Source organism: Triticum urartu, chromosome 1A (genome assembly GCF_056163025.1).
Source record: "Triticum urartu cultivar PI428250 chromosome 1A, HENAU_Tu73, whole genome shotgun sequence".
Lineage (NCBI taxonomy): Eukaryota > Viridiplantae > Streptophyta > Magnoliopsida > Poales > Poaceae > Triticum > Triticum urartu.
The window spans coordinates 59,121,422-59,145,420 of NC_141873.1; the positions used below are offsets into that span (position 1 = coordinate 59,121,422).

Here is a 23,999-nt window from a genome sequence, read left to right on the forward strand (position 1 = left end):
TCCTCCACGACCATCTTGAGGAGCAGGTTTATTGTGAGCAGCCCACCGGTTTCGTCGACGCATCTCTTCCTTGCCATGTGTGTTTGCTGTTCCGGTCTCTATACGGGCTCAAGCAAGCACCTCACACTTGGTACTAGCGGATCGCCGGGTTTCTTCAGACACTGGGCTTCAGCGTCACTCGCTCGTACGCCTCACTATTTGTCTATCGCCATGGTGACACGACTGCATATTTGCTCCTCTACGTCGACGACATCATCCTAACGGCCTCCTCCGCAACTCTTCTTCAGCAGATTACTCTCAGGCTGCGTGACAAGTTCGCCATCAAGGACTTGGGCGCTCTACATTATTTTCTTGGCATTGAGGTCGTTCGGCGACCGGATGGCTTCTTTCTTCATTAGCAGAAGTATGCGCACGAGTTCCTTGAGCGTGCTGGCATGCTCAACTGGCACCCTGTTGCTACTCCTGTTGACACGAAGGCCAAGGTTTCTGCTCTTTAGGGCTCGCCAGCGTCGGATGCTCCCTTCTACCGGTCCATTGTCGGTGCTCTTCAATATCTGACTCTCACCCAACCAGATCTACAGTATGCAGTTCAGCAGGTGTGTCTCCACATGCACGCCCCTCGTGACTCCCATTGGACTCTCGTGAAGCGGATCCTCCGTTACATTCGCGGCACGATGACTCTTGGGCTCACCCTCACGACGTCCGCTTCTCTAGAGATGGTGACCTACTCCGACGCAGACTGGGCTGGCTGCTCCGACACTCGTCGTTCCACCTCCGGCTACTGCGTTTACCTCGGTCCTTCACTTGTCTCGTGGTCGTCCAAGCGACAACCCACAGTATCGCGCTCCAGCGCGGAGGCTGAGTACCGAGCTGTGGCTAACGTTGTTGCCGAGTGCACCTGGCTATGACAGTTACTCCAGGAGCTGCATCACGATATCTCCCAGGCTACGGTTGTCTACTGCGACAACGTCTCTGCGGTGTACCTCTCTGCCAATCCCGTTCATCATCGCCGGACTAAGCACATTGAGCTGGACATTCACTTTGTGCGCGAGCAAGTGGCCCTTGGACGTATTCGGGTCCTTCATGTTCCGACTGCACAATAGTTCGCCGATGTGATGACGAAGGGCCTGCCGACTTCCACCTTCGAGGAGTTTCGTTCCAGTCTCTGCGTCACTGGCGCCGCTTCGACTGCGGGGGGTGTTGAGTATATTGTGTATTGAGCCCACCTCCTGTTTCCTTTGTATAGTCGAGGTTGTGGCCCCTCTCTGTACTCATATATACGTGCCTGGTACATCGATCAATGCATTGTGTTTGCACAGCCTATACTTCATATTCTACGTGGATGACGTGACGATGTCCGGCGATTTCTCAAGGAGGTGCGATCTCGTCTTTGATATTGTGTTGTTGGCCGAACGGATGAGTACAAAAATATGAACCATCTATATCTTTACCTAATAATAAAGCAAATTGGGTTTCTTTCGTCCGTCATGGCATTTTTCAGAAAAGTCCCTCTATTTCAGAGAATTCAACCCGTAGTCCTGTTTTAAGTTAATACGAATCGTTATTTTCGTATTTTATATAAAAGTCCCTATCTTTTCTTGAAATCAACCCACCGTCCGGATTTAAGTCACACCTGAACCGTTATTTTACATTTTTCGAAACCCCCTCCTGATGTTTTAGATAATTAATTCGCGGATCATATTTAAGTCAAACAAATGCTTTTTAAAATCATCCATATCTTTTAAACCGTAACTCCGATTTGAACATGTTATATATGAAATTTGATTAGAAAAATATGTAGAATATGAATATGAGATTATTTTTACCTGTTAAGTATTTTTAAATATATTTTGGAATATATTTGAGTCAAACCAAATGATTTTCTAAATTATCTGTATCTTTTAAACCGTAACTTCGATTTTAACATATTATATATATGAAATTTTATTAGAAAAATGTGTGGAATCTAAATATGATGTTAATTTTACCTGTTAAATATTTTTAAAATATTGTTATGGAAGCAAACTTATAATTTATAGCGCAAGATTCGTTCTTTTTCATACCGGCGATGATCCGGATTGCAAATAAACACCCCACTATAACGATGTACAGAAAAGAAAACATCGATAACTACACATGCATACCTCTGAAAAATATCGCAGGGGAAAACAACAGATTTCTCATCGCGAGAGTGAGAGAAAGCGAGCGCGAGAGAGAGGGGGAGAGGGAGTAGAGAGGGAGAGAGAGAGAAACACCTTAGGATTAACCATATTCAACACATGTTTTTTGTTGTTTTGTGTGAACACCGAGGCCATCGCCGGCGAGGGTGCGAAGGAGGATAAGCGGTAACACACAAATATGATGTCTCGCAAAAATAAAGGAGATGAACCTATTGTGGTCTTGAGTGATGGTTGTTGAGTTAAGAGCATGTGTTATGTTTTCTCTCCCGTTGCAACGCACGAACTCTTTTGCTAGTAAATTATCAAGTCAAATTAAAAGTGATGGGTTTTTATAAGTAGAGACGAGAGCTAATGGGTCCCGTCCGTATGTGTGCAGAAAAAGAGATGTATGCATCAAGACTGTCTTGTCTGTGCATGAGTCCCAGGGAAAAGAAAATAAAGACACAGAAATTCAGAGAAGGAATCAAATACGGAAGAGCTTTATCCCTCAAGAAAATATCAAATACGGAAGAGAAAGATTGAGATGCTTCGGAGGCGGCGCACTGCTATTGGCCAGTGGTTCACCGCTACATGCCGGGACCGTTTGATTTACTTATCTCGAGTTCTCGACCCAGGATGGGCTCGCCGTGTTTGCTAGCTCTGGGTACCGACTGCCGAGGGCGGAGGGACTGTGCCCTAGCGGTGCACGCTGGCTTCGGTTGTCAAGGGGCAGCGCGACGGCGTGCGGTACGCATGCGCGCCTGGCCTGGTCGATGACGGCTCCACGCACGGCGCTGGCTGCTCCAAAAGTGAAGCTCCGACGACGACACCCAGACCCAGAAGCCAGTCGACGTGTCCCACATTAGCGGCACGGTCCAGGCCGGCGTGCCCGACGCCGGTGCCGTGATGACGGTGCTCGTCTCAGTAGGCGTTGCTCTTCGGCGGTGCAGGTCAATGACGGTGAACAAAGCGGATACGGTGAGTCTTCTTGGGGTGAGGCCGTGCTCAGTCCCTGTGCAACCCCAGACCTTCACCCATGCCGCCCCATCTCCACTGGGCCGCCGTTGTTGCTGTTACCGCACAGGCCAACGCTAGTTCTCCATTGCTCCACCTGATTCTACACCGCCCACAAGGTGTTCGACAGATTGTCTCACATGTTTATTTTCAAGTGTTATGTCTTTCACTCTTTGCCGTAAACGCTGACTGATGCAGCACCGTTGCTAATTGCCTGTGCTCAAAAGTTAAAACACAAATTGAGCGCCCCCCTCTTACCCGAGCTTCCAGCAGCATCCTCTTCGTCATGGTGTCAATGAAGGTAAGCTTAATAGTCCATCCATCGGATCTTACGGACCACTGAATTTTTTGCATCTGAAGACTGAAGGTGTTCATCACCTTGAGCATTTACTTGTGTTCTCATGTATACCATGTTCAACTGAGGCCAATGGTTGAAAGATATTATTTGAAATGTTCCTTGGTTCGTCAGCAGGGCGCACACACTGTGTTTGACGACGACCCCGCTCCTGACCTGCTGTGCATACCCTGCTTGTAAGAGAGGACCTTTTTATGTCTAATTATTTTCCTGGGAGTTCCTATGCTGGCAAAGTGGTGAGATGCATTCACATTGGAAAATTGTATTGGTCAAAACTCAAATTGAAGTAGCAGGCTCTGATCCTCACTGCTTAGCTTTTCTAGAGAGGGTCAAAACTCAAAAGATCTTTTGTTTTGGAACATTTGTGTATTTGGTGAAACCCTGGACAGAAGACCCAATCCCGAGCTTCATTTCCAGTTTAGCAGTGGCCGTGTGCGGGAATGTTGCTTCTTTGAAAGGATATGGGCAGTAGAAGGTTAAGGAAAATTTTGCTTTGGGAGAACGCAAAGAGAGAAAAGGGATGCAAACAGAAGTCTGCTGGCCTGGTACAGTATTTAACTTCTTGGTTGATGTTGTTTGTCTAAACCAGCTTACATGCAGGATTACTTTTTTTTTTCTCTACTGAAGGAGTTATAATTATACTCCGCGGTGTTGCTGCGTTTCAGTTTAATAGCACCATATTCTGTCTTAGGATTCAGTTCTGTACCTGTTACATTTAGCATTTCAACTTGACAACAAGCATTGCCGAGACAAAGGCTTGATAAATATTGGTTTCTGTGTTGCCATTTGTTAGGAATTTAAACATGACTTACGGCCTAATAAAGAAAAGATGCAGGAAGCAGGAGGGAAGATGACTTTCCCAGTCACACGATCACTTGTATTCACAAAAATGCAGCTTGCCTATTTGCTTCCTCAGTGTTGGGCATGCTATTTCAATTAACTGAGTATGGCATTATGTGAGCTCAGGTTTTTCTTTTGAAGCAACGAGCCACGTCGTCGATTTCCATTAGAGAAACCGACACATAGGTTTGTTACGAACTAAACCTCAAAAGATAATATGTGAGCTCCGCTCCGCACAAAAGTTATCTGATTTTTGTTATTGTTTGCAGACTTGTGCGCCTGAGATTAGATGGCTGGTAACCCGTCCAATTTTGCTTCGGATCCAGGTGTATAGCACTTTAACAGTTCCTCTGTTAGTGCTGTTGGGCACCTTTTTGAATGATATGACTCATAGATGTGGTTTCTGGGCCGTGTTTACTGCCACATTTTCTCAGCATAGCATTATTCCACTACTGTTTGTGTTGTGGATGTATGGCTAGAAAAAAATTATTGTTATGCAAATTTGATATGTTTCATGTGGCCATATATTCACAAAAATTCCTGTAATTTTATTGTACAAAATAGACGGACGTGGCAACACGCATCATCAATGATCTAATATATTGATGTTTCTTATGTAACTCTCGCGGTTTCTGCTACAAACCTTTGGCTTGCAGAAACCAGTATGAAGGCACGACGGCTGTGCGGCCTCTGCCTCCCGGGAGCTCGTGGCAGCGGGGAGCCTCTACTTCCCACTTGGAAAGAGAGACAGGTGGCGTCTCGGAATAGTAGACGCACATTGGTTGAAAAATGGAACCTTGAACCGGACCAAACAGGAAGCAGAGAGGGAGAAGAGGAAGAAGCCGGAGGCGAAAGGGATGGGTGGGCAGAGCCGCAGAGAGAGCAATCCCCAAAAGCTACCCTCTTCTTTCTCCTCCACAGAACTCGATTGCCAGGCATCTTTACTCTGTGCTGCACCTCTTTTCTCCCGTGGACTTGGCCCATGGACCATGCTTGTGGCAATTTTATTCTCTTTTCTTTTTGAATTACTGATATAGTAGCAGTTTTGAGAATACGGATCTCACGAGAATAATGTGCTCGATTTTCTATGAGTCGAACCGACTCGCTGCGCCTTGGCCATAGAAAATTAGAAACTCAATGAGAATAACTCACCGCACCAACTGTGCATGAGGGAGACATGCATTTCCATTTCCTTTTGCCTGCAAGGGAAGAGCATGGGAAACTTAGATTCTCGGTGAAGCAAAACTGAAACATTAAGGCCTAGTTTGGCAACACCGTTTTTTCAAAACCATAGTATTCCAAAACCTCAGTATTTCAATAGATAGGCAACAAATACTCCAGTTTCTGAAAAACATAGATTTTCTCAGTTCCGATAATACCGCCGAGGTGTTTGGCAAGTGGCAGCTCTTCTCAGTTTTTTTTTATTTGCACAAATTGTTACGTTGTTGCATGCATACGCAGCTATACTCATCGATCAGCTTGTGCTAATTGCCACCGTATGCATGCAGCTTTGTACGGGCATGTTCTCTCCTAGTAGATGCTAGGAAGGATATGTATAGAGTTATCTTTTGTAATCAATCAAAGACAGTCAGCCGGCGCTAAGTCGTAATTTGTACGTGCATGTGCGCCACTCTAGCCAGATAGATCGATCGGCTAGCTATCGATTTTAGGTGTCACATGCGCGATGGCCAGAAGAACATGGACACAGAGAGACAACCCAGCCAACGTTTCTCGGTTTTTTAAAAAAAGGTCCAGACTTCTTTTTTATATACTACAAAAATACCACAGTTTTAGAGATACCACGGTTTGTTAAACTATAGTATTTTTTCATCCAAACGACTCAAAGTATTGAATATCAAGGTTTTTTCAGGAAATACAATACTCCTTAAAAACTACAAAATACTTTGGCTCCCAAACGCACCCTAAGTAACTTACTATGAAACACATGCGGAAAGTCTAAAATAAAAGACAACCGATCATGGTTGTGATGGCAATGTTCACTTTTTTAGGGTAATAGTGGCATTATTACCTAAGTTAACATAGTTCTCCAGAGTGGGGCATTTGGGAGACCGAGCTCCATGGAGGCCTTAATTTTGAAAAATTCAAAATTCAAACTTTTTAGTTAAAAAATTTCTAAAAAATTACACATATATACAAGGATGTAATGTGTATGTGTGTAAAATTCGAGGATGAAAAACCTTGAATTGTGAGCTGCACAAAAAAAACCAAAATTATGGACTTTGAGGATGAACAACATGTATGCTAAAAAGCCACATATTATCCTTTTTGTGCAGCTCTCATTTTTAACGTATTTTTTACCTAAAAATTTACACACATGTACATTATGTCTCCAGGTATATGTGTATTGTTTTCAGAATTTTTTAAAACTAAAAGTTTGAATTTTGAAGTTTTCAAATTAAGGCCTCCATGGAGCTGCCATTTTCGAGTTCTCCGCTAAAATGGTATACAAATTGTGAAGGAAAAGATGGTCTCTCCAAGCATTACAAGTAAGAATTTGAATAAAACTGTATAAGCGGTACATTAGCACATGATTACAAGAGAAAGTAGCAAATTATAGCCGAGTGCACATAACACACTCGTGAATAGTTTTTCATTCCTGGAAGATCTTAAGAGGGATGTGTGTGTGTGTGTGTGTGTGAAACTTAACAATGTGGATATCCGGTGTCTGCACGGTAGCATCTGCCGCACGACTGACCGACCACAGCGGTCCATAGGCGTGGTCCATCTGGCTGGCAAGGCGGGAAGGAGGTTAACGGCCAAGAAGCGGCCCCGCCTTTCCAACACTCTTCCAGCTCCACGCCTGCCCCTCTCTGCCTCACCACTCCACCTCCAGTCGCAGTATTCCCCGGAATCTTCCTTCATCCGCCTCCGATCCCCTTCCCTCCTCCACCCCCCGCCGAGCTCCCCGCCCGCCACCTGTTCGGCCAAACATCCCACCATTTTCTACATATACGCGCGCGCCATTCCACCCTTCCTCCCGCCATCACCCGGTGACCACGACCGCCACCGGCACGATGCTCAAGGCGCTCAACCCCACCCCGATCCGGCTCCGCCCGGCGTGCCGCGCCTCCTCGGCAGGGTGCGCGCGCGGCGCGACACGGCGTGGAGGCCCGCCGCGGAGGGCGGTCCCGCAGCAGCCGCCCGTGCGCCGGCCGTCCGGCGACCGGTGCGTGCCGTGGCGCGGCGCGGCGCCCTCGGGCCCCGCCGCGCCGCCGGCATCCCCGGTCGCCGCCCCGGCGCCCGGGGCCCGGGCGGGGGCCAGGGGCGAGCTGGAGGCGTTCCTGGAGGTGGTGCCGGCGAGGATGCGGCGCGAGCTGGCGCTGCACCCGGAGGTCTGGGAGCTGGTGGAGGTCGTCATGGACCTCGGCCGCCGCCCGCTCGCGCGGTTCCCCTCCGGGGACTGGGTCATCTCCGACCAGCCCGTCACCGCCGACGACCTCCGCCAGGCCGTCTCCAAGGTGCCGTCACCTCAGCCTTCCTCTGCTTACCACCGTGACGCCTGCGACTGCGATCCCCAAATTGCCTTGGCTCTGACGCTCTGTTGCAGTATCAATACTACTGTAGCATGAAAGTTGCTTCTGTGGAGATGCTTGTTTTGCTCAGTTGGAAGATCAACAATACTTACTACTTACTGTAGTATGAAAGTTGCTTATGTGAAGATGCTTGTTTTGCTCACTTGGAAGATCGGTTTCTCTCTTTGCAGGTGGGCAATTTCTCCGAGGACAACCGATCCGGGATCAACCACTCGTTGCACCGGATCAGCGCCATCAGAAACCGCAAGGCTAACATAATCGGTCTCACTTGCCGTGTTGGGCGGGCTATATCGGGCAGCGCAGAGATGATCCGTGATTTGGTCGTGGGAGGCGGCTCCATATTGGTGATTGGACCTCCTGGTGTAGGGAAGACTACTCTGATCAGGTACACATCACCTACACTCCAGTTCTTTGATCAGTGGTGTTAGTCGTCATCTTACGCTAATGCATGTTACATGTATATTAACTCAGTAACATGGCTGAGAAGACCAAAGATAAATCGCAGGGTTTTGCAATCTGATCCTAACAATTCAAAATGCTTTCAATAATACAGGGAAATAGCTAGGATCTTGGCAGATGAGGGTAACAAACGTGTGATCATAGTGGACACATCTAATGAAATAGGAGGTGATGGGGATGTACCTCACTCCGGCATTGGGCGCTCTAGGAGAATGCAAGTTCCTAAAGTTACGATGCAGCATAACGTAGGTTCTTGCGGAATCTTCTAGTGTCTTTGTTTAATACTTTACTAGTGCATGCTCGATGATACACATGAAACATTGTTTATGTAGGTGATGATTGAGGCTGTTGAAAATCACATGCCGGAAGTTATTGTTATCGATGAGATTGGTACAGAACTTGAGGCAATGGCAGCCAGCACCATTGCTCAAAGAGGCGTTCAACTTGTAGGAACTGCTCATGGGGTGACAATTGACAGCATAATTAAAAACCCTTGCTTGCAAATGCTTGTTGGTGGGATTGAGGTGAACTTATTTTCTTTTCTGCCAGCTGTCCTCCAACAGTTTCTCTTATGTTCTTGAAGCTTAGCATCCTCCTGAACATCAGATTAAAGCGCAATAGTCAACCAGTTGATCCTGAAGCTTGTCATATATCCTAATGTGGTTTTTAGATTCCAAAGGACATGACAACTAGGCTATCCAAGCACAGTGGTGTCTCTGTGCCGACCTGGGTTCGATCCTTCTGGGGCGGATTAAGCGTTGTTAATTTATTCTGCTGGGTGAACAAATCAGTGTATCTCATTATCTTCCTAAAATACCTTGCGAGGTTTCTTGACTCTTTGGTGTATTTTAGACACGAAAGGATAGTAATATTTCTTTTCAGCTAACCAAAGGATAGTAGCATGATGACAACTTTATCATATTTGCCAATATTGAGTTTCAAGTAAAATTTGGACCTGTAGTTATTTTAATCACATTTCAACACTAAACGTGACTAGAATAGTTTATTAAAATGACACACATTTGAGTCTGCATCAAGAAAAAAAATACTTATTAGTGAAATAACAATGTAAGTTTGTTATACAGAGTGTGACTCTTGGCGATGAAGAGGCAAAGAAGCGGAAAGTTCAGAAAACAATTCTTGAGAGAAAAGGGCCCCCAACATTTTCATGTGCTGTTGAGATGGTGTCGAAGACTGAATGTCGAGTGCATCACAAGTTAGAATCTACAGTTGATGCTATTCTTGCAGGTAACTGTCTAATTCACAGTAACGATGTTCACAGTCAACTCCGAGCATAGCACATAGTCATTACTCATGAGGAGGATCTGTAGAGATCTTCTGGTTTCTGAATTAAGTCTCCATCTCTTTGGTACAGGGAAGCCTCCCAAGTTTGAAGCTCGCATGATGGATAGCAAGATCACCGAGTCAGGAGGATCTTTGGTGATATCTGAGAGAGTGTCTGAAACAGAGCGCTTACCTGCGTATCATCAAGATCTGGTCACCAGGGCGGTTACATCAGAAGATAAATTCATCGATGATTTTGGTTCCTCCAGGCAAGCAAAAAGCAAGAACATCCCATCAGACGATAATGTCAATGGTGATTTTGGTTGTACAAAGAAAACAAAAGGCAAACAATATGTGTCTGGAAGGCCTCCAGTACGTGTTTACACTTACCAGGTAAGTGGAGATACTAATTATGTTTTTATAGATTATAATTTTGCGCAATTGTAATATTATATACATCGATGCTGTGTGGGTTAGTGCCTGGATGGACATTTCTTGCATGGCCTTGGATACTGCCTACGTTCTTTTTTGAGTCGTATACTTCATTTTCTGCAAATTATAGGACTCACAAAAGAATGTAACTAGTATTTCAAAGAGTTGCCTTCCTTGTAGCACCTCAGCTGTCCCAACCATCAAGTCTTAATGGCCCATCTCCCTGTATTTTCCTACACTGATGTCGAAGACTGAATTTTGTGCTATGCAATATTATAGTATTGTATTTAACAGTAAAACCATGAAGCTCATGGTAGTTATTTTTTGTGCTTTCAGGTTTCAGAAGCTGATATCTTGCAAGTAGCAACAGTGATGGGTTTTGAGGATGAATTGGACATAACAGATGACATTGAAGCGGCCAATGTGATTCTCGCGTCAAGTTCTGAAATGAAGCAGAATCCGTGGATCCGTAATGTTGCCAAGTACCACAAGCTTCCTATATTTGTTGTTAAGGTCATCTCATGATAAATTTATTTTGTGATGTCCAGTACAAAAAAGTATTACATCTGTACTAACAGAGTTCCGTCTTGTAAATTGCAGACAAATACGATGGCTCAGATAGTAAAGGCTGTCAAAATGATTGTTGGAAGAGATAAACTTGATGCACCATCACGCAAACAACCTAAAGTTTTGGAAGGAGAAATAGAGATTGAAGATGATGCTCCGAAACGGAAGCCATCATTGGAGGAAATTGATGCATTGGAGGTAATCTCTTCACTTCTATATTTTGTGAAACAGTACCACTTAACAGGGAAAAAAATCTATATCTTCTCAGAATACAGTCAAAACCAAGATGAGCGTTTTACAGGTTACCATTGTTTTTACTCCTACCGTCCTTCTGGAACTTTAAACTGCTAGTAGTTCCGTTCATAGTGCTATGTTTACTTGTTGTACTTACTGTGAGATAAAACATAGTAGTTGCATAACAGCTATATTATACTCTGCAACCATTCAGGAGGCCCGGTTGGCAATTGAATACATTGTAATCCCGGGCGGGGAGCCCGTCGAACTCCTCCCAAGGTGTTCAGAAATTGTTGCTCGTCAGCTGGAGCTCGTTGAGAGCTACCAGCTCCTCGCCGAGACCTTCGGAACCGACCCCAATTCGAGGCTGCAGATTCTTCCAGTGAAAATAGCAAAGAAGAGCTCGGGTCAGGGCGCTCAGGGGCCGACGTCCACCAAGAAGAACGGCTCGGATCTGATTGTCAGCGAGAATGGTGGAGGCTTCAGCTTCTCCCGGCTGCCATTTCTGCCGAAGTGACACCTTAGTTTGACACTCTGATCACCGTTGCCGAAATGTAAAACACCATTCTTCTCCCTTCTTCCCCTTGTTGTTGTTGTTGTTGTTGTACAGCGCTGTGCACAGTGGTGTAAATAGTGTTTTAATGTCCAAGAATCGAAAGAGCAAAGCTAATTGTAATTGCCTTCCATTCTTTTACCAAATAAAGCTCCTCACATCCTGTAATCTGTAGTTGTGTATAGCTCAGCTGGATTTGGTCTGTTGACTGCAACCTACATTGGGGATGATGATGTAAAAAACAGTTTATGAAGTTTTAGTATAACATTCATATAAAGTTATAGCAGCACATGTTTTGCGGTTAAAAAGGAAACTATATATCGATTGTTTTAAATGCAGCTCACTGCCTCTCTGGTCACATAGGGACTAATTAATTAGTTCAACATACTACCCATAAAAAAATTAGTTCAACATACTACCTCCGTACAATAATATAAGCCGTTTCTGCAGTTCAAATTCTCATTAACGCTGTTTAGTAAAATCAGAACAACCGTGGAACGACAATAGATGGCAAATGGGGAATTGTTCAACTTTGATCAAGTAAGATTTTCATTACAAATCCAAGTTCTCCGCATTTCGACATCGTGAACGTCGGACAATCTATATCTGCTCGGGGAGATAATCCACCACGTCGCCAACCTCCATATCGAGTTGTGCCGGTGTATGTCTCCCGTGCAGCCGCTGGCCATCGAATAGAAACGCCCCTCCGAGTATGGACGCCCCGTCGCCCAGCACGGTGGCGTGGTACAAGTCCATCAGTGGCTTGAGCTTCTCGCTCCTCCGCACCGTGCAGTAGATCATGCGCTCTCTGTCGTCCCGCACCCTGAGCGTCATGTAGTCGACGGACTTGTCCTCCTTCACCTCGCCCCGACGCCGGGGAACCAAATAGACCCTGTCCCAGTCCGCCATCTTGAGGCCTGCCGGCGTCTGCTCGGCCGCGACGGGCTCGCCGCGGTACAAGAAGACGCCGCCCCCATCGCCGTCGTCGCCAGCGGCGGGCACCATGGCGGCGTAGAAATCCATCAGGACCTTCATCCCGTCGGTTTTCCGCATGGTGCGGGTGAAGCTGCGGCCTCTGAAGTCCTGCAGCACGAGGGTGACGAGCATGTCCGGAAAGAACCGGATCGCGTCCCCGTCCTTCATCCCGCAGTCCTCCGGCGTCTGACAGCCCAGGATCCGCTTCCCGCAGCGCATGAACACTCCGTCGTCGTCGCCGCGCTCGACGGCCGGCACCAGGTCGTGGTAGAAGTCCATCATGGCCTGCAGCTTGTCGGTCCTTCGCATGGTGCGGGTGAGCCTGCGCCCTTCCTGGTCATTCACCACAAGGGTGACGTACTGCTCCATCGCCGCCGGCTTCGCGGCCTTCTCCGCCTTCCCAAGCGACCTCGACATTGGGCAGGGGGAGGGGCGGCGGCGAACTGGTCGGGTTGGTGGGTTTAGGGTTTTTCACCTTCGTATATTTGGCGTGTAGTGGGCTTGGTGGGGTTAGGGTTTTTCACCTTCGTATATTTGGTGTGTAGTGGGCTTCCGACTCCTCCGAAGTGGTGGCAAACATCAAGCACTTTTCTCCTTGTCGTTATGCTGCTACCCTACGAGAGATAAGTCACCGGCGAGAACCTTTCCGGACACTTGAGGTAATCCATGAAAGGCGGGAACACAACGGAGAAGTGCATTCTCTAGCAAAGGCAGCTTCTTCTCTTCCTACTGGGCGCTTTATGTTTTGCCCGATATTATCTGTATTCCGATGAATATCGCTTAATAAAGGTTTGCAATTCTAAAATAAAATAAAATCTAAAATACTTTTAAAAACACCTGATTGATCTTCCTCAAAAGAAAAACAAAAAACCTCCCCCTCCTATCAACGGTTCTTCTGCACAATACGTGCCCCCTGTGGGGCCCGCGCACCGCTCCCTCCCGAGCCGATCAACTGCCTACTTTGATCGACCCAGCCCGATCCATCAACTTATGTGGGATGGATCGGACAACTGACGACATTTAGTGCGCGCCAAATATTTTTGGGTGAGGTGGGTTTTCCCGTTTTTGTAAGAAATGTTGACTGCTTATTCTCAAATTCGTCGATCTAGTTGGTTGATGTTCCCTTGTTCACAAGCTTGATAAGCTTATCTCCCTGAAGAATTATCATCTGGTTCGCTTAAGAAGGCATTATGAAATTTACAAGTTGGGTTATTTTTGAGAAATTATACAAGTAAACCAAAAGGTTATTGAGTTAGGATATGCATGAACATGAGGGGCTTTTCTATAAAAACTGCAGTCTCTGGAAAAAAGATAAATCGTTCCACGGGAAAAAATACGAGTCGGGCCGAAACTGAAGGGCTGGGGGAGCTGCTCACATCAGGCCCTTGAGGCCTTCGGCCCGCGGAGGCTGGAGCTGGGCGGCAGGAGTTGGCAAAGGGAAAAACGTTGCTGGGCCTTGGCGTTGCAGTCCAGCGATGACAAGTCAACGCGAGCGCTGATAGGGAAGGAACGGGCGAGCGGGCAAGCGGGCACCTCGTCATGTTCTCGTCGGGAAGCAGAGCAACGACAGGGACTTGACGACGACGGCGCGACGAGGGACTTGCGCGGGCGAGGGCGCACGGGAACCGTCCGGATTCGAGGCTAGGTGGCGGGGGAGCTCCGTTTTGAGGGCAGCCCGCGGCAGATCGGCGCGTAGATGAGGCGGGGCTCGCCGTCTTCGACAGAGCATAACAGCCACAGCAGCAGGGGAGCAGGCGGGGCTGCCGGGACTCCGACAAGCTGGGGAGGCGCGTCCATGGTGAGGCAGGGGCGCGGACGACGCGAAGACAGCCGGATCCGGGCGGCGTCGCTCCCGGCAAGAACTTGGCGGCGGACATGGTGGCTCGACGCCTATCAAGAGAAACAGGGAAGAGATGAGAGGCGGGAAGGAGGAATCAAGAAAGGAGGAAGGGAAGGAGAGGGCGCGAGGGGATCCTGGCCTGATCTGGCGGCGCTACTTCGGCGAGGCAGTTGACCGGTGGTGGCGCTGGGCCAAGGTGAGGAGGCAGGTGCCTCTGCGGGAGGTGAGGCTGGGGCGCTGGGAGCCTCCTGGGCCGTCGGATCAGAGATCTGGCGGCCCAAATCGAGTGGGAGGTGGCTGCGGTGGTTGGTGGAGATGGATCGATGGTGTTGGGGATATAACTATTTGTGTAAGCCGCCCAGGAGGGGCCGGGTTACGCAAAGAGGGACTCATCAGAAGAAGCCCAAGATCAAGCATGAAGATGGCGGTTCAATAAAGGGTCTAAAGCCCACAGGCGACTTAAGGCCCATAGTGGTAAACCGCCATGATGGCATGACTTGTATCATAAGGTAGAATTAACTAGTCACCGAGCCGGAGACTGTCTATGAGCCGGCCGGGACTCTGTAGGTCGCAGGGTGTCAACCCGTGTATATAAGGGGACGACCCGTCGGCGGCTTAAGGGCAAGAAAACAACTGATCGAGAGCCAGGCATAGCGTATCTCGCTCCCTGGTCATCGAAACCTCAAGCAATACCAACCCAACTAGACGTAGGCCTTCCTTCACCGTAAGGGGCTGAACTAGTATAAACCTCTCATGTCCTTTGTCCCGATTAACCCCTTTGAGCTTCCTAGTTGCGATGGCTCCATGACTAAGTCCTTGCAAGAGGACATCTGCCGTGACAATTCCACAACAGTTGGCGCCCACCGTGGGGCCAGCGCACGGTGGATTCGAGTTCTTGAAGGGCAGCTTCGAAGGGTTCGAGGGATACACAGTTGGCCGGATGACCAAGAGTCATCGCGGCAAGATCTACATCGACGACAAAGGCTGGGGCCCTGACGCCGGTTCAATTGAGTACGGCTACCGGGTCCCCTTTGGCGGAATTCACGTCTTCATCGGCCGGATTGGTGAGCCGGGCCCTGAGCCGGACAGCTGCACCGACCTCGTCGAGACGGCTCAGCGTGCGAAACCCGCCTGAGCTCAACCCATCGTGAAGCGTGCCTTTGTGGGTTGCATCCATGGAGGTGAACTTCCTGAAGGATCGGAAGGTGATGGTGAGCCGGCCGTCCTCTTTGACGATAATTCATCCGCCGGCTCAACAGATTTGCTGTATCAAGTTCAAGATGGCGTGCTTGGGGGCTGTTCCGATGGCAGCACTATTCCGGACCTCTCAGAGTCGCCAAACCGGGCAGGAGTCTTCATGGCTGGTACTCAACCCGGCCAATATTCTACGGCTTCAGCGGCGATAACGTCCGGGTTAGGAGCAGCCGGGGCAGGAGGCCCTGTGCGCTCACCGGCTCAGGTGCTGATGGATCTCATGGATAAGCTTACGGCTTTGTTAACTGTTATAGTCATCCCTGCGAACCAATCTGAGCATGAGGCGGAGGTGGCACAGGTTCGCGACGAGATCGCCCGGGTCAAAGAAACCTTAGCAGCTGAGGACGCTAGATTAGCAGCAGAGCGGGCGGCTTTGGACGTACGGGCGCAGCAACTTCGGGTAGAGGCCTTGCAGCTCACGTTGAGCCTGAACGCATCTAATGAGGTAATGAGGAGGAGACATCAGAAAACTCAGTCCCGTTTACCTCAGAATTATGATCCTTGGAATCTCTTTGCTACACCCGGGGCCGGCCCAAGTAACCTGCCAGGTGTGAATCAGCTTATTACATTCAGAGCGGGAGGTCCAGTCTGGCCTCAGGGGATGGCACCGCCTCACGGCAATATGACACCGCCCAATTACGTGCCAATACCGCAGGGTCACTTCTCCAACCTCATGGAGAACTTAATTGCAACATCAGCACATTTGGCGGCTCTCCCAGTAGATGGGAATGATCCGACAGCGGTGGAAACCCGGAAGATCAGAGAACTTGTCCAAACAGCCCTGGCTCAGCAAGAGACCTACTCCTACAGCCGGGATAGGATTCACTCGACTCCTCCGCCCTGTTTAGCTCCGCCTCGTCAAAATCGGAGCCCAAGTTATAGTAGGAACATGGAATCAGAGGCCTTGTTAAGTAACGCTCAGCGCCGGAACCAGCCCGGCGGGCATAACCCGGTTCAGGATCGGGTACGTCAGGAGGACGAGCGGGCGGCTCAGCTAGCGGCTCAGCTAGCAGCCCAACAGAACTCACCGGCTTACCCGACGACTTCCGTTGAAGTGGGGGTTGCTACTAGAACCGGAGGAGTTCCTTGTCTGGTACCGGCTTTACGTAATGTACGTCTGCCCAAGGATTTCAAGGGGCCTCGGAAGGTGCCGAATTATACTGCCGATTTACAGCCTGGGGCATGGATTGAAAGTTATGAGATGGCTATGGAGCTGCTAGAGGTTAGTGATGAGGCGATGGCTAAATATTTCACCATGATGCTGGACGGAACGGCCCGTTCTTGGTTAAAGGGTTTGCCACCCAACTCCATTAGTTCATGGGCGGAGCTAAAAGCCCGTTTCATCCAGAACTTCAAAGATACTTGCAAGCAGTCTATGTCAATTGTGGATCTGACAAATTGTAAGCAGGAAGAAGGTGAATCTACGACTCATTGGGTGCGCCGGGTCAAGGATATAATACATTCGTCTAACAAGATGGATGCCGGCTCAGCAGTTCTCATGCTGGAGAAGAATTGCCGCTTTGAACCTCTGAGACAGAAGCTGGGGCGCCTTAAGCGTGATTGCAACGATATGGGGACGCTGATGGCGGCTTTAGTCAAGTATGCCGATTCTGATAGTACCAAGGATCCCGCGTCTGATGAGGAAAAGACAGGGAAGGGAAAGAAGAACGACAATGGAAAGGGTCAGCAGCATAACCCGGTGAGTCAAGGAGGTAATAAGCGTAAGGCGGACAGTAACCCGGAATTTGTGGCCAATGCACAGGGTAACAATCAGAAGCGCAAGGGAAAGCCACCCCGGTTTGGTGGGTCAGGTCCGTCTCTCGAGCAACTACTCAATGAACCCTGTCCGAAACACGGTACCCGGGAACGACCAGCGACTCATTTATGGAAGGATTGCGCAATCATGAAAGCTTTCAAGAATTCTAACACACTTGATGGCAATCAAGGCCCAGGCGGCGTTTCAGGAGCCAGCGGCTTTCATGGCCCGGGCGGTGGTTCAGGATTCGGTTTTCAGGGAAGCCAGGGTGGTTATAATCAACAGCAGTCTGGTCAAGGAGGTCAGCAGCAGCAGTCGGGTTATTAGAGCCATCCGAAACAGTTAAGCAGTGGGCAGTATCACGTGTTCACCACAAGTTTGTGTAAACGTGATCAGAAAGTTCATAAGAGGGCTGTGAATTCTGTTGAACCGGCAGTCCCTCGTTACTTGAGGTGGTCGGAACAGCCTATTGTCTGGAGCAGGGAGGATCACCCTCCCCGGGTTGATAATCCGGGTCAACTGGCCCTAGTGGTGGCACCGCAAGTTGGTGGTTATAAGTTTACTAAAGTGCTCATGGATGGAGGTAGCAGCATCAACATCCTCTATTACGAGACCTTTCGGCGCATGGGCTTAACTGACAAGAATTTAAAGACTTCCAACACCGTCTTCCATGGAGTGGTGCCCGGTAAGTTGGCGTATCCTGTGGGGAAGATTGAGCTAGAGGTGGCCTTCGGAGACGAGCATGATTCTAGGGCGGAAAAGTTAACTTTTGAGGTGGTCAAAATCAAGAGTCCATATCACGCTTTGTTCGGGCGGCCAGCCTATGCCAAATTCATGGCACGGCCGTGTTATGTGTATCTACAGCTCAAGATGCCGGGTTACAAGGGTACCATCACTGTGCATGGAAGCCGAAAGGTGGCCCTGGAGTGTGAAGAGGGCGATGCGGCTTACGCCGAGTCTGTCTGTGCAGCGGAGGAGCTCAAATTTTATCAAGATAACGTTGACCCGGCAGATATGACTTCTCTCAAGAAGCCGACTACGGAGCATGACCCGGCCATGAAGTTTAAATCGGCTGCAGAGACTAAGCTTGTTGATTTCACTCCAGGCGATTCATCTAAGCAATTCAGCATCAGTGCCAACTTGGATCCTAAATAGGAAAGCGCGCTCATCGAGTTCATCCGTGAGAACCGGGACATCTTTGCATGGAAACCTTCTGACATGCCGGGTGTACCGAGAGAACTCGCTGAGCACACTCTTAATATTGATCCGAAGTATAAGCCGGTCAGGCAATTTCTGCGGTGATTCAATGAAGAGCGACGAAAAGCTATAGAAGAAGAGGTCGCCCGGCTCTTGGCGGCTGGGTTTATTGTTGAAGTTTTTCACCCAGAATGGTTGGCTAACCCGGTGCTCGTACTCAAGAAAATGGCACCTGGCGGATGTGTGTGGATTACACGGACCTAAATAGGGCTTGTCTGGCTGATCCTTTTGCTCTCCCCCGTATTGATCAAATCATTGATGCTACGGCAGGTTGTGCGCGTTTGAGTTTTTTGGATGCTTATTCTGGCTATCATCAGATCAAGATGGCAGTTAAGGACCAGGAGAAAACGGCCTTCATCACCCCGTTCGGAGCCTTCTGCTATGTGTCTATGCCGTTTGGGCTCAAGAGTGCCCAGGCGACTTATCAACGATGTGTACAGAATTGTCTTCACGATCAGATTGGGCGCAATGTTCATGCTTATGTGGATGACATAGTAGTGAAATCCAGAGAGGCAGAAACCTTGATATCTGATCTCAGAGAAACCTTTGACAATCTCCGGGTTTACAAAATGATGCTTAACCCGGAGAAGTGTGTATTTGGTGTGCCTGCAGGCAAGCTTTTGGGATTCTTGGTCTCAAACAGGGGCATCGAGGCTAATCCGGAGAAGATTAAGGCAATCACTTCTTTGGCTAAACCGACATGTATTAATGATGTTCAGCGATTGGCGGGTCGTGTTGCCGCTTTGAGCCGGTTCATAAGCCGGTTAGGTGAGAAGGCCCTACCGCTGTACCAATTAATGAAGAAGGCAGACACCTTTGTCTGAAGTGATGCCGCTAATGCTGCTTTTGAGGATTTGAAGAGGCAGTTATCTGAACCGACGGTTCTTGCGGCTCCCATTGACAAAAAGCCTTTGCTGTTATATGTGGCCGCTAATTCACGAGCCGTCAGTGTGGCGATTGTGGTAGAGCGCGAGGAGGCTGGTAAGGAACACCCGGTTCAACGGCCGGTTTATTATGTCAGTGAGGTACTCATCGAGTCAAAGCAAAGATATCCTCATTAGCAAAAACTTGTTTACGGGGTGTTCATGGCAAGCCGGAAGCTGAAGCAATACTTCCAAGGTCACCCTATCACTGTGGTAAGTTCTGCCGCCTTGGGAGACATTATTCAGAACAGAGAGGCTACAGGACGAGTCGCCAAATGGGCCATCGAGCTTGGGCCTCATGGTCTGAAGTACGCGCCGCGCACTGCCATTAAGTCCCAAGCTTTGGTGGATTTCATCAACGACTGGACAGAGCTACAGGCACCTGAGGAGAAGCCCGATAACACTTATTGGATTATTCACTTTGATGGGTCCAGACAGTTGGAAGGCTCGGGGGCCGGAGTTGTATTAACTTCCCCTCGGGGTGACAAATTTTGTTATGTGCTCCGGCTTATGTTTCCTTGCACTAACAATGCAGCTGAGTATGAGGCCCTGCTCCATGGTCTCCGGATGGCCAAAGAGATGAACTTGAGCCGGGTAAGATGCTTAGGAGACTCAGACCTTGTGGCTCAACAGGTGTCAGGCAAGTGGGACTCTAAAGATCCCCTCATGGCGGCTTACCATCGTGAAGTCGATGCTGTGGCTGGATATTTCAAGGGTTACGTAGTGGAACACATTGATCGAAGGAAGAATGAGGCGGCGGATGCCTTAAGCCGGCTGGGGTCTCAGCGTAAGCCGGTGCCGCCTAACACCTTTCTTGATGTTTTGCATAATCCTTCCATTAAGTTACCTACGGAAGAAGATCTGGCAATACCAGACCCGGAGGCACAGCTGGTGGCGGCTCTCCACGTTACCCCGGATTGGACAATGCCTTATTTGGCTTACATGACCCGGGGAGAGTTGCCAGAGGACGAGACCTTGGCAAGACAAATAGTCCGGCGGTCCAAGTCCATGACAATTATCAATGGCGAGTTACATCATTACAGCGTCACTGGAGTGATTCAACGTTGTGTGTCACCTACAGAGGGTCAGGAGATCCTTCGTGAAATTCATGAAGGTGATTGTGGTCATCACGCCGGCTCAAAATCTCTTGTGGCCAAAGCCTTCCGTCATGGGTTCTATTGGCTGACGGCTCATGCTGATGCGGAAGACCTGGTCAGTAAATGTGACGGATGTCAGATATTCTCACGACGAGCCCATGTGCCGGCTCAAGAGTTAAGGATGATTCCAATTACCTGGCCGTTTGCAGTCTGGGGGCTTGATATGGTCGGGCCTTTCAAGAGATCTAAGGATAAAAAGACTCACCTCTTGGTGGCAGTTGACAAGTTCACAAAGTGGGTGGAGGCGGAGCCAGTCAGTAAGTGTGATGCAGCCACAGTAGTCCAGTTTATGAAAAAGGTGATTTTTCGCTTTGGTTTTCCACACAGCATCATAACTGATAATGGTACTAACCTTTCCAAAGGAGCTATGGAAGAGTTCTGTCAACGAGAGCATATCCGGCTTGACGTTTCAGCTGTAGCTCACCCTCAATCAAATGGCCAAGTAGAATGAGCCAATCAAGAAATCTTGAAGGGTATCAAGCCCCGGCTCTTGGTCCCTTTACAGCGGACACCGGGTTATTGGGTGGTGGAGTTATCTTCTGTACTCTGGAGCATCAATACTACCCCTAACAGATCTACGGGTTACACGCCTTTCTTTATGGTGTATGGAGCAGAGGCAGTCCTGCCAAGTGACATTCGTCACGATTCACCCCGTGTGGCGGCTTATGTTGAGGAAGACAATGAAAAAGCTCAGCAAGATGCACTTGACCTGTTGGATGAAGAGCGAGACTTGGCAATAGCCCGCTCGGCGATTTACCAACAAGACCTGCGTCGCTACCACAACCGCCGGGTTAAGTCCAGAACCTTTCAGGAAGGCGACTTAGTGCTCCGACTCATCCAGGATCAATCTAACATACACAAGCTATCCCCTCCTTGGGAAGGACCCTTTGTGGTCAGCAAGAATCTGAACAATGGATCATACTACCTTATCGACGTTCGAGAGCATAAAGACTCACGTAAGTCGGAGGAGGAGACCCATCGGCCGTGGAATATCGCCCGTCTTCGGCCTTATTATACTTGAGCCGTCAGCTCTAATGTGTATATACTTATACTATGTATATTATATAAAGCAATAAAGCAGGACCTCTATCCTTTTTTCCACTCCCAAAAAAGGTTTATGTGTTTTTCCTTGACAGGTGGTGGAGATAACCAAGGAGAAGCGAATCATATCTGAATCCGGCTTTCCTTTGGTCCGGCTTATGATCATATCTGAATCTAGCCGTTGATCACTTGGGGGCTTCCTGTTCAAACATAGGTCGTATCCGAACCAAAGAGAACATAGCTGTCGATACCCGTTTGATCGGCATACTGCCAAACCCACTTGGGGGCTTCTTGATCATATCTGAATCATAGCTTAACTCCTTTTGGGTCTGACGTGGATCGTATTCGAATCAGCGTCATTAAACAACTCTTATGGTCACTTGGGGGCTTCCTGTTCAAACATATGTCGTATTCGAACCAAAGAGAACATAGCTGTCGATACCCACTTGATTGGCATCGCCACAGCCACTGGGGGCTAACAGATCATATCTGAATCTTAGCTCAACCCCTTTGGAATGGGTCATTGATCGTATTCGAATCAGAAACCCTTGAATTTTGTTCATCATATTTTACAAGTGCCAACATTAGGTATCTTGTGACCCTCTTGAAAATACAATGGAATACATTACAGTCTTCCAGAATTAATGTTAGTTACATCAGGTTGTTAAGAACCAGGTGAACTTATATGTGCCAATTTTCAGGAGTTAAGTTTACCCTCAGGGGTTGGTTTATATAAGCCGGAAAAAACAGCTGTGAGCACTACAGGGCAATGCAAGGTATTTTTGCAAAGGACATAACAGATTCATACAAACTACAAAGAGAATAATGGCGGCGGCTTATGCAAGTATTAAGGGCCATAAGCATGCGCAAAGGCATAGCAAAACTCAAGGTATCTTTTACTTTGTTACAAGACTCCCCGAGTCTGAATGATGCATTGTTTTCTACGATGACATAAGCAGGTGGTGCCTGACAAGCTACTCTTGGGGTTGACTTGAAGCCCCCGGGTTATCCTTCTCCGTCTCTCCACCGGCTGCTTTGTCCTGGAAGGATGATGAGGCCCAGTCAATGCCACTCAAGGCTTCAAACTCAGCTTCATCATCTATTAAACCGGTTGGGTCGACTTCAGGAGCAAAGGTGTGCTTACGGGTTGGAGGGATCAAGCTGACATCGTCGTAATGTGGCATGGGGATTCTCCGGTTCTCCTTGTCATAACCCGGCTGACACTTGGTGAGGTCAGTATCGTTCCCAATAAGAGTAGCCACCGGACGTATATCCTTCACACAGGCGGTGAAATCCTTATCATTAAATACGGTGCCATCTTCCTTTAAACTTGGATACCCAAGAGCAATGTCAGCGGGGTCTAGTTCTGGAAGCCACGCCTTGGCCCGGCTCAATGCGGCTATAGCTCCGGCTCTTGCAGATGCTCGTCTTAACTCTTGGATTCACTGAGGTAGCACAGCAAGCCGCTTCAGCACATCTTGTAGGAGATAAGGAACATCGTTTGATAAAGCCACAACGGCCAGAGCACATTGTGACCCGGTGTAGGGTTGTTCCACCAGAGTATAAACCGCCTTCAGCTTGATCACCTTGTTCTGCTTAAGATTTGTGCTCCTGGGGCCTGCGTTATTAAGCATAAGGTGAGTCAGAGGAGACAACTGAAATGGTCATTCAAGGAGTTTTGCAGTGTTTAAGGTTTGGATAAGTCACTCACCGAAGATTGCTGAAACCATTTGAGATATCTGGCGCTTTAAGTCGGACAGTTCGGCCGTTGCTTCCGCAAGCGATGCCTCTGCTGTCTCGGCCCGGGTCACCAGTGCGGCCTTTTCATCAGCACAAGTTTTCTTCTCTGATTGAAAATTTTGCTTCAACTTCTCTTGTTCAGAGACGCTGAATTCAAATTTGGAGTTGGCCTTTTCAATTTCACTTTCCTGGGTTGCCAGGCGATTCTTCAAATCAGCAATCTCCAATTCAAATTTACTTATGGTGGCCTGCATTGCACCAGATAGTAGTAAAAGTTATGGTAAGTACTATTAAGTCCCAAGCACTTTGCAAGCAAAGATACTTGACACTTGGGGGCTAATGTATACCGAAGCTTTCTAAATTATTAAGCCGGTCTTGAATATTAAGTCCCAAATACCTTGCAAGCAAAGATTTTTGGCACTTGGGGGCTAATGTATATCGCAAGTTAAAGGTATTGTGTTACACCCAGTTCAATTATTTTTTCTTTAAGCCGAATAAGTAGCTCTAACAATTTTTCTAAGTCTACAGCATATTTATTCATAAGCAATAGACTTAGGGGCTGGTACAGTAAGTGTGATTGAAAGTAAGCTAGTATAAGTCATACC

At 48.2% G+C, this 23,999-nt stretch overlaps 2 protein-coding genes and 1 long non-coding RNA gene across 7 annotated transcripts; 2 read left to right on the top strand and 1 right to left on the bottom strand.

Moving 5' to 3' along the window:
- The first annotated feature begins 2,578 nt into the window (after positions 1-2,578).
- Positions 2,579-5,431, top strand: LOC125546170 (uncharacterized). Of its 5 annotated transcripts, none has more exons than XR_007300471.2 (3): positions 2,660-4,554; positions 4,638-4,694; positions 5,025-5,431. It is a non-coding gene; the product is annotated as an uncharacterized LOC125546170 (long non-coding RNA). The 5 variants fall into 5 exon arrangements; XR_015618637.1 differs by having other exon boundaries at positions 2,660-4,073; positions 4,322-4,554; positions 4,638-5,431; XR_007300469.2 differs by having other exon boundaries at positions 2,664-3,474; positions 3,643-4,554; positions 4,638-5,431.
- A 1,793-nt stretch (positions 5,432-7,224) lies between these two features.
- Positions 7,225-11,621, top strand: SPD1 (P-loop containing nucleoside triphosphate hydrolases superfamily protein). Its single transcript, XM_048710358.2, has 9 exons — positions 7,225-7,847; positions 8,093-8,307; positions 8,476-8,626; positions 8,714-8,905; positions 9,467-9,629; positions 9,757-10,058; positions 10,434-10,610; positions 10,698-10,862; positions 11,113-11,621. Exons 1-9 carry the CDS (start codon positions 7,404-7,406, stop codon positions 11,413-11,415), a joined length of 2,112 nt encoding a protein of 703 aa, XP_048566315.2. The 5' UTR covers positions 7,225-7,403; the 3' UTR covers positions 11,416-11,621.
- A 255-nt stretch (positions 11,622-11,876) lies between these two features.
- On the bottom strand, positions 11,877-12,869 carry LOC125546193 (uncharacterized). Its single transcript, XM_048710365.2, has one exon. The coding sequence runs from the start codon at positions 12,841-12,843 to the stop codon at positions 12,052-12,054; it is 792 nt and encodes a 263-aa protein (XP_048566322.1). The 5' UTR covers positions 12,844-12,869; the 3' UTR covers positions 11,877-12,051.
- Positions 12,870-23,999: the final 11,130 nt, after the last annotated feature.

Excerpts from the sequence above, each read along its gene's own strand:
- SPD1 (XM_048710358.2), top strand. The coding sequence starts at position 7,404 with ATGCTCAAGGCGCTCAACCCCACCCCGATCCGGCTCCGCCCGGCGTGC. Across the intron at positions 10,611-10,697 it reads TTCCTATATTTGTTGTTAAG|ACAAATACGATGGCTCAGAT; the intron begins GTCATCTCATGA and ends TGTAAATTGCAG. Across the intron at positions 10,863-11,112 it reads AGGAAATTGATGCATTGGAG|GAGGCCCGGTTGGCAATTGA; the intron begins GTAATCTCTTCA and ends GCAACCATTCAG.
- LOC125546193 (XM_048710365.2), bottom strand. The coding sequence starts at position 12,843 with ATGTCGAGGTCGCTTGGGAAGGCGGAGAAGGCCGCGAAGCCGGCGGCG.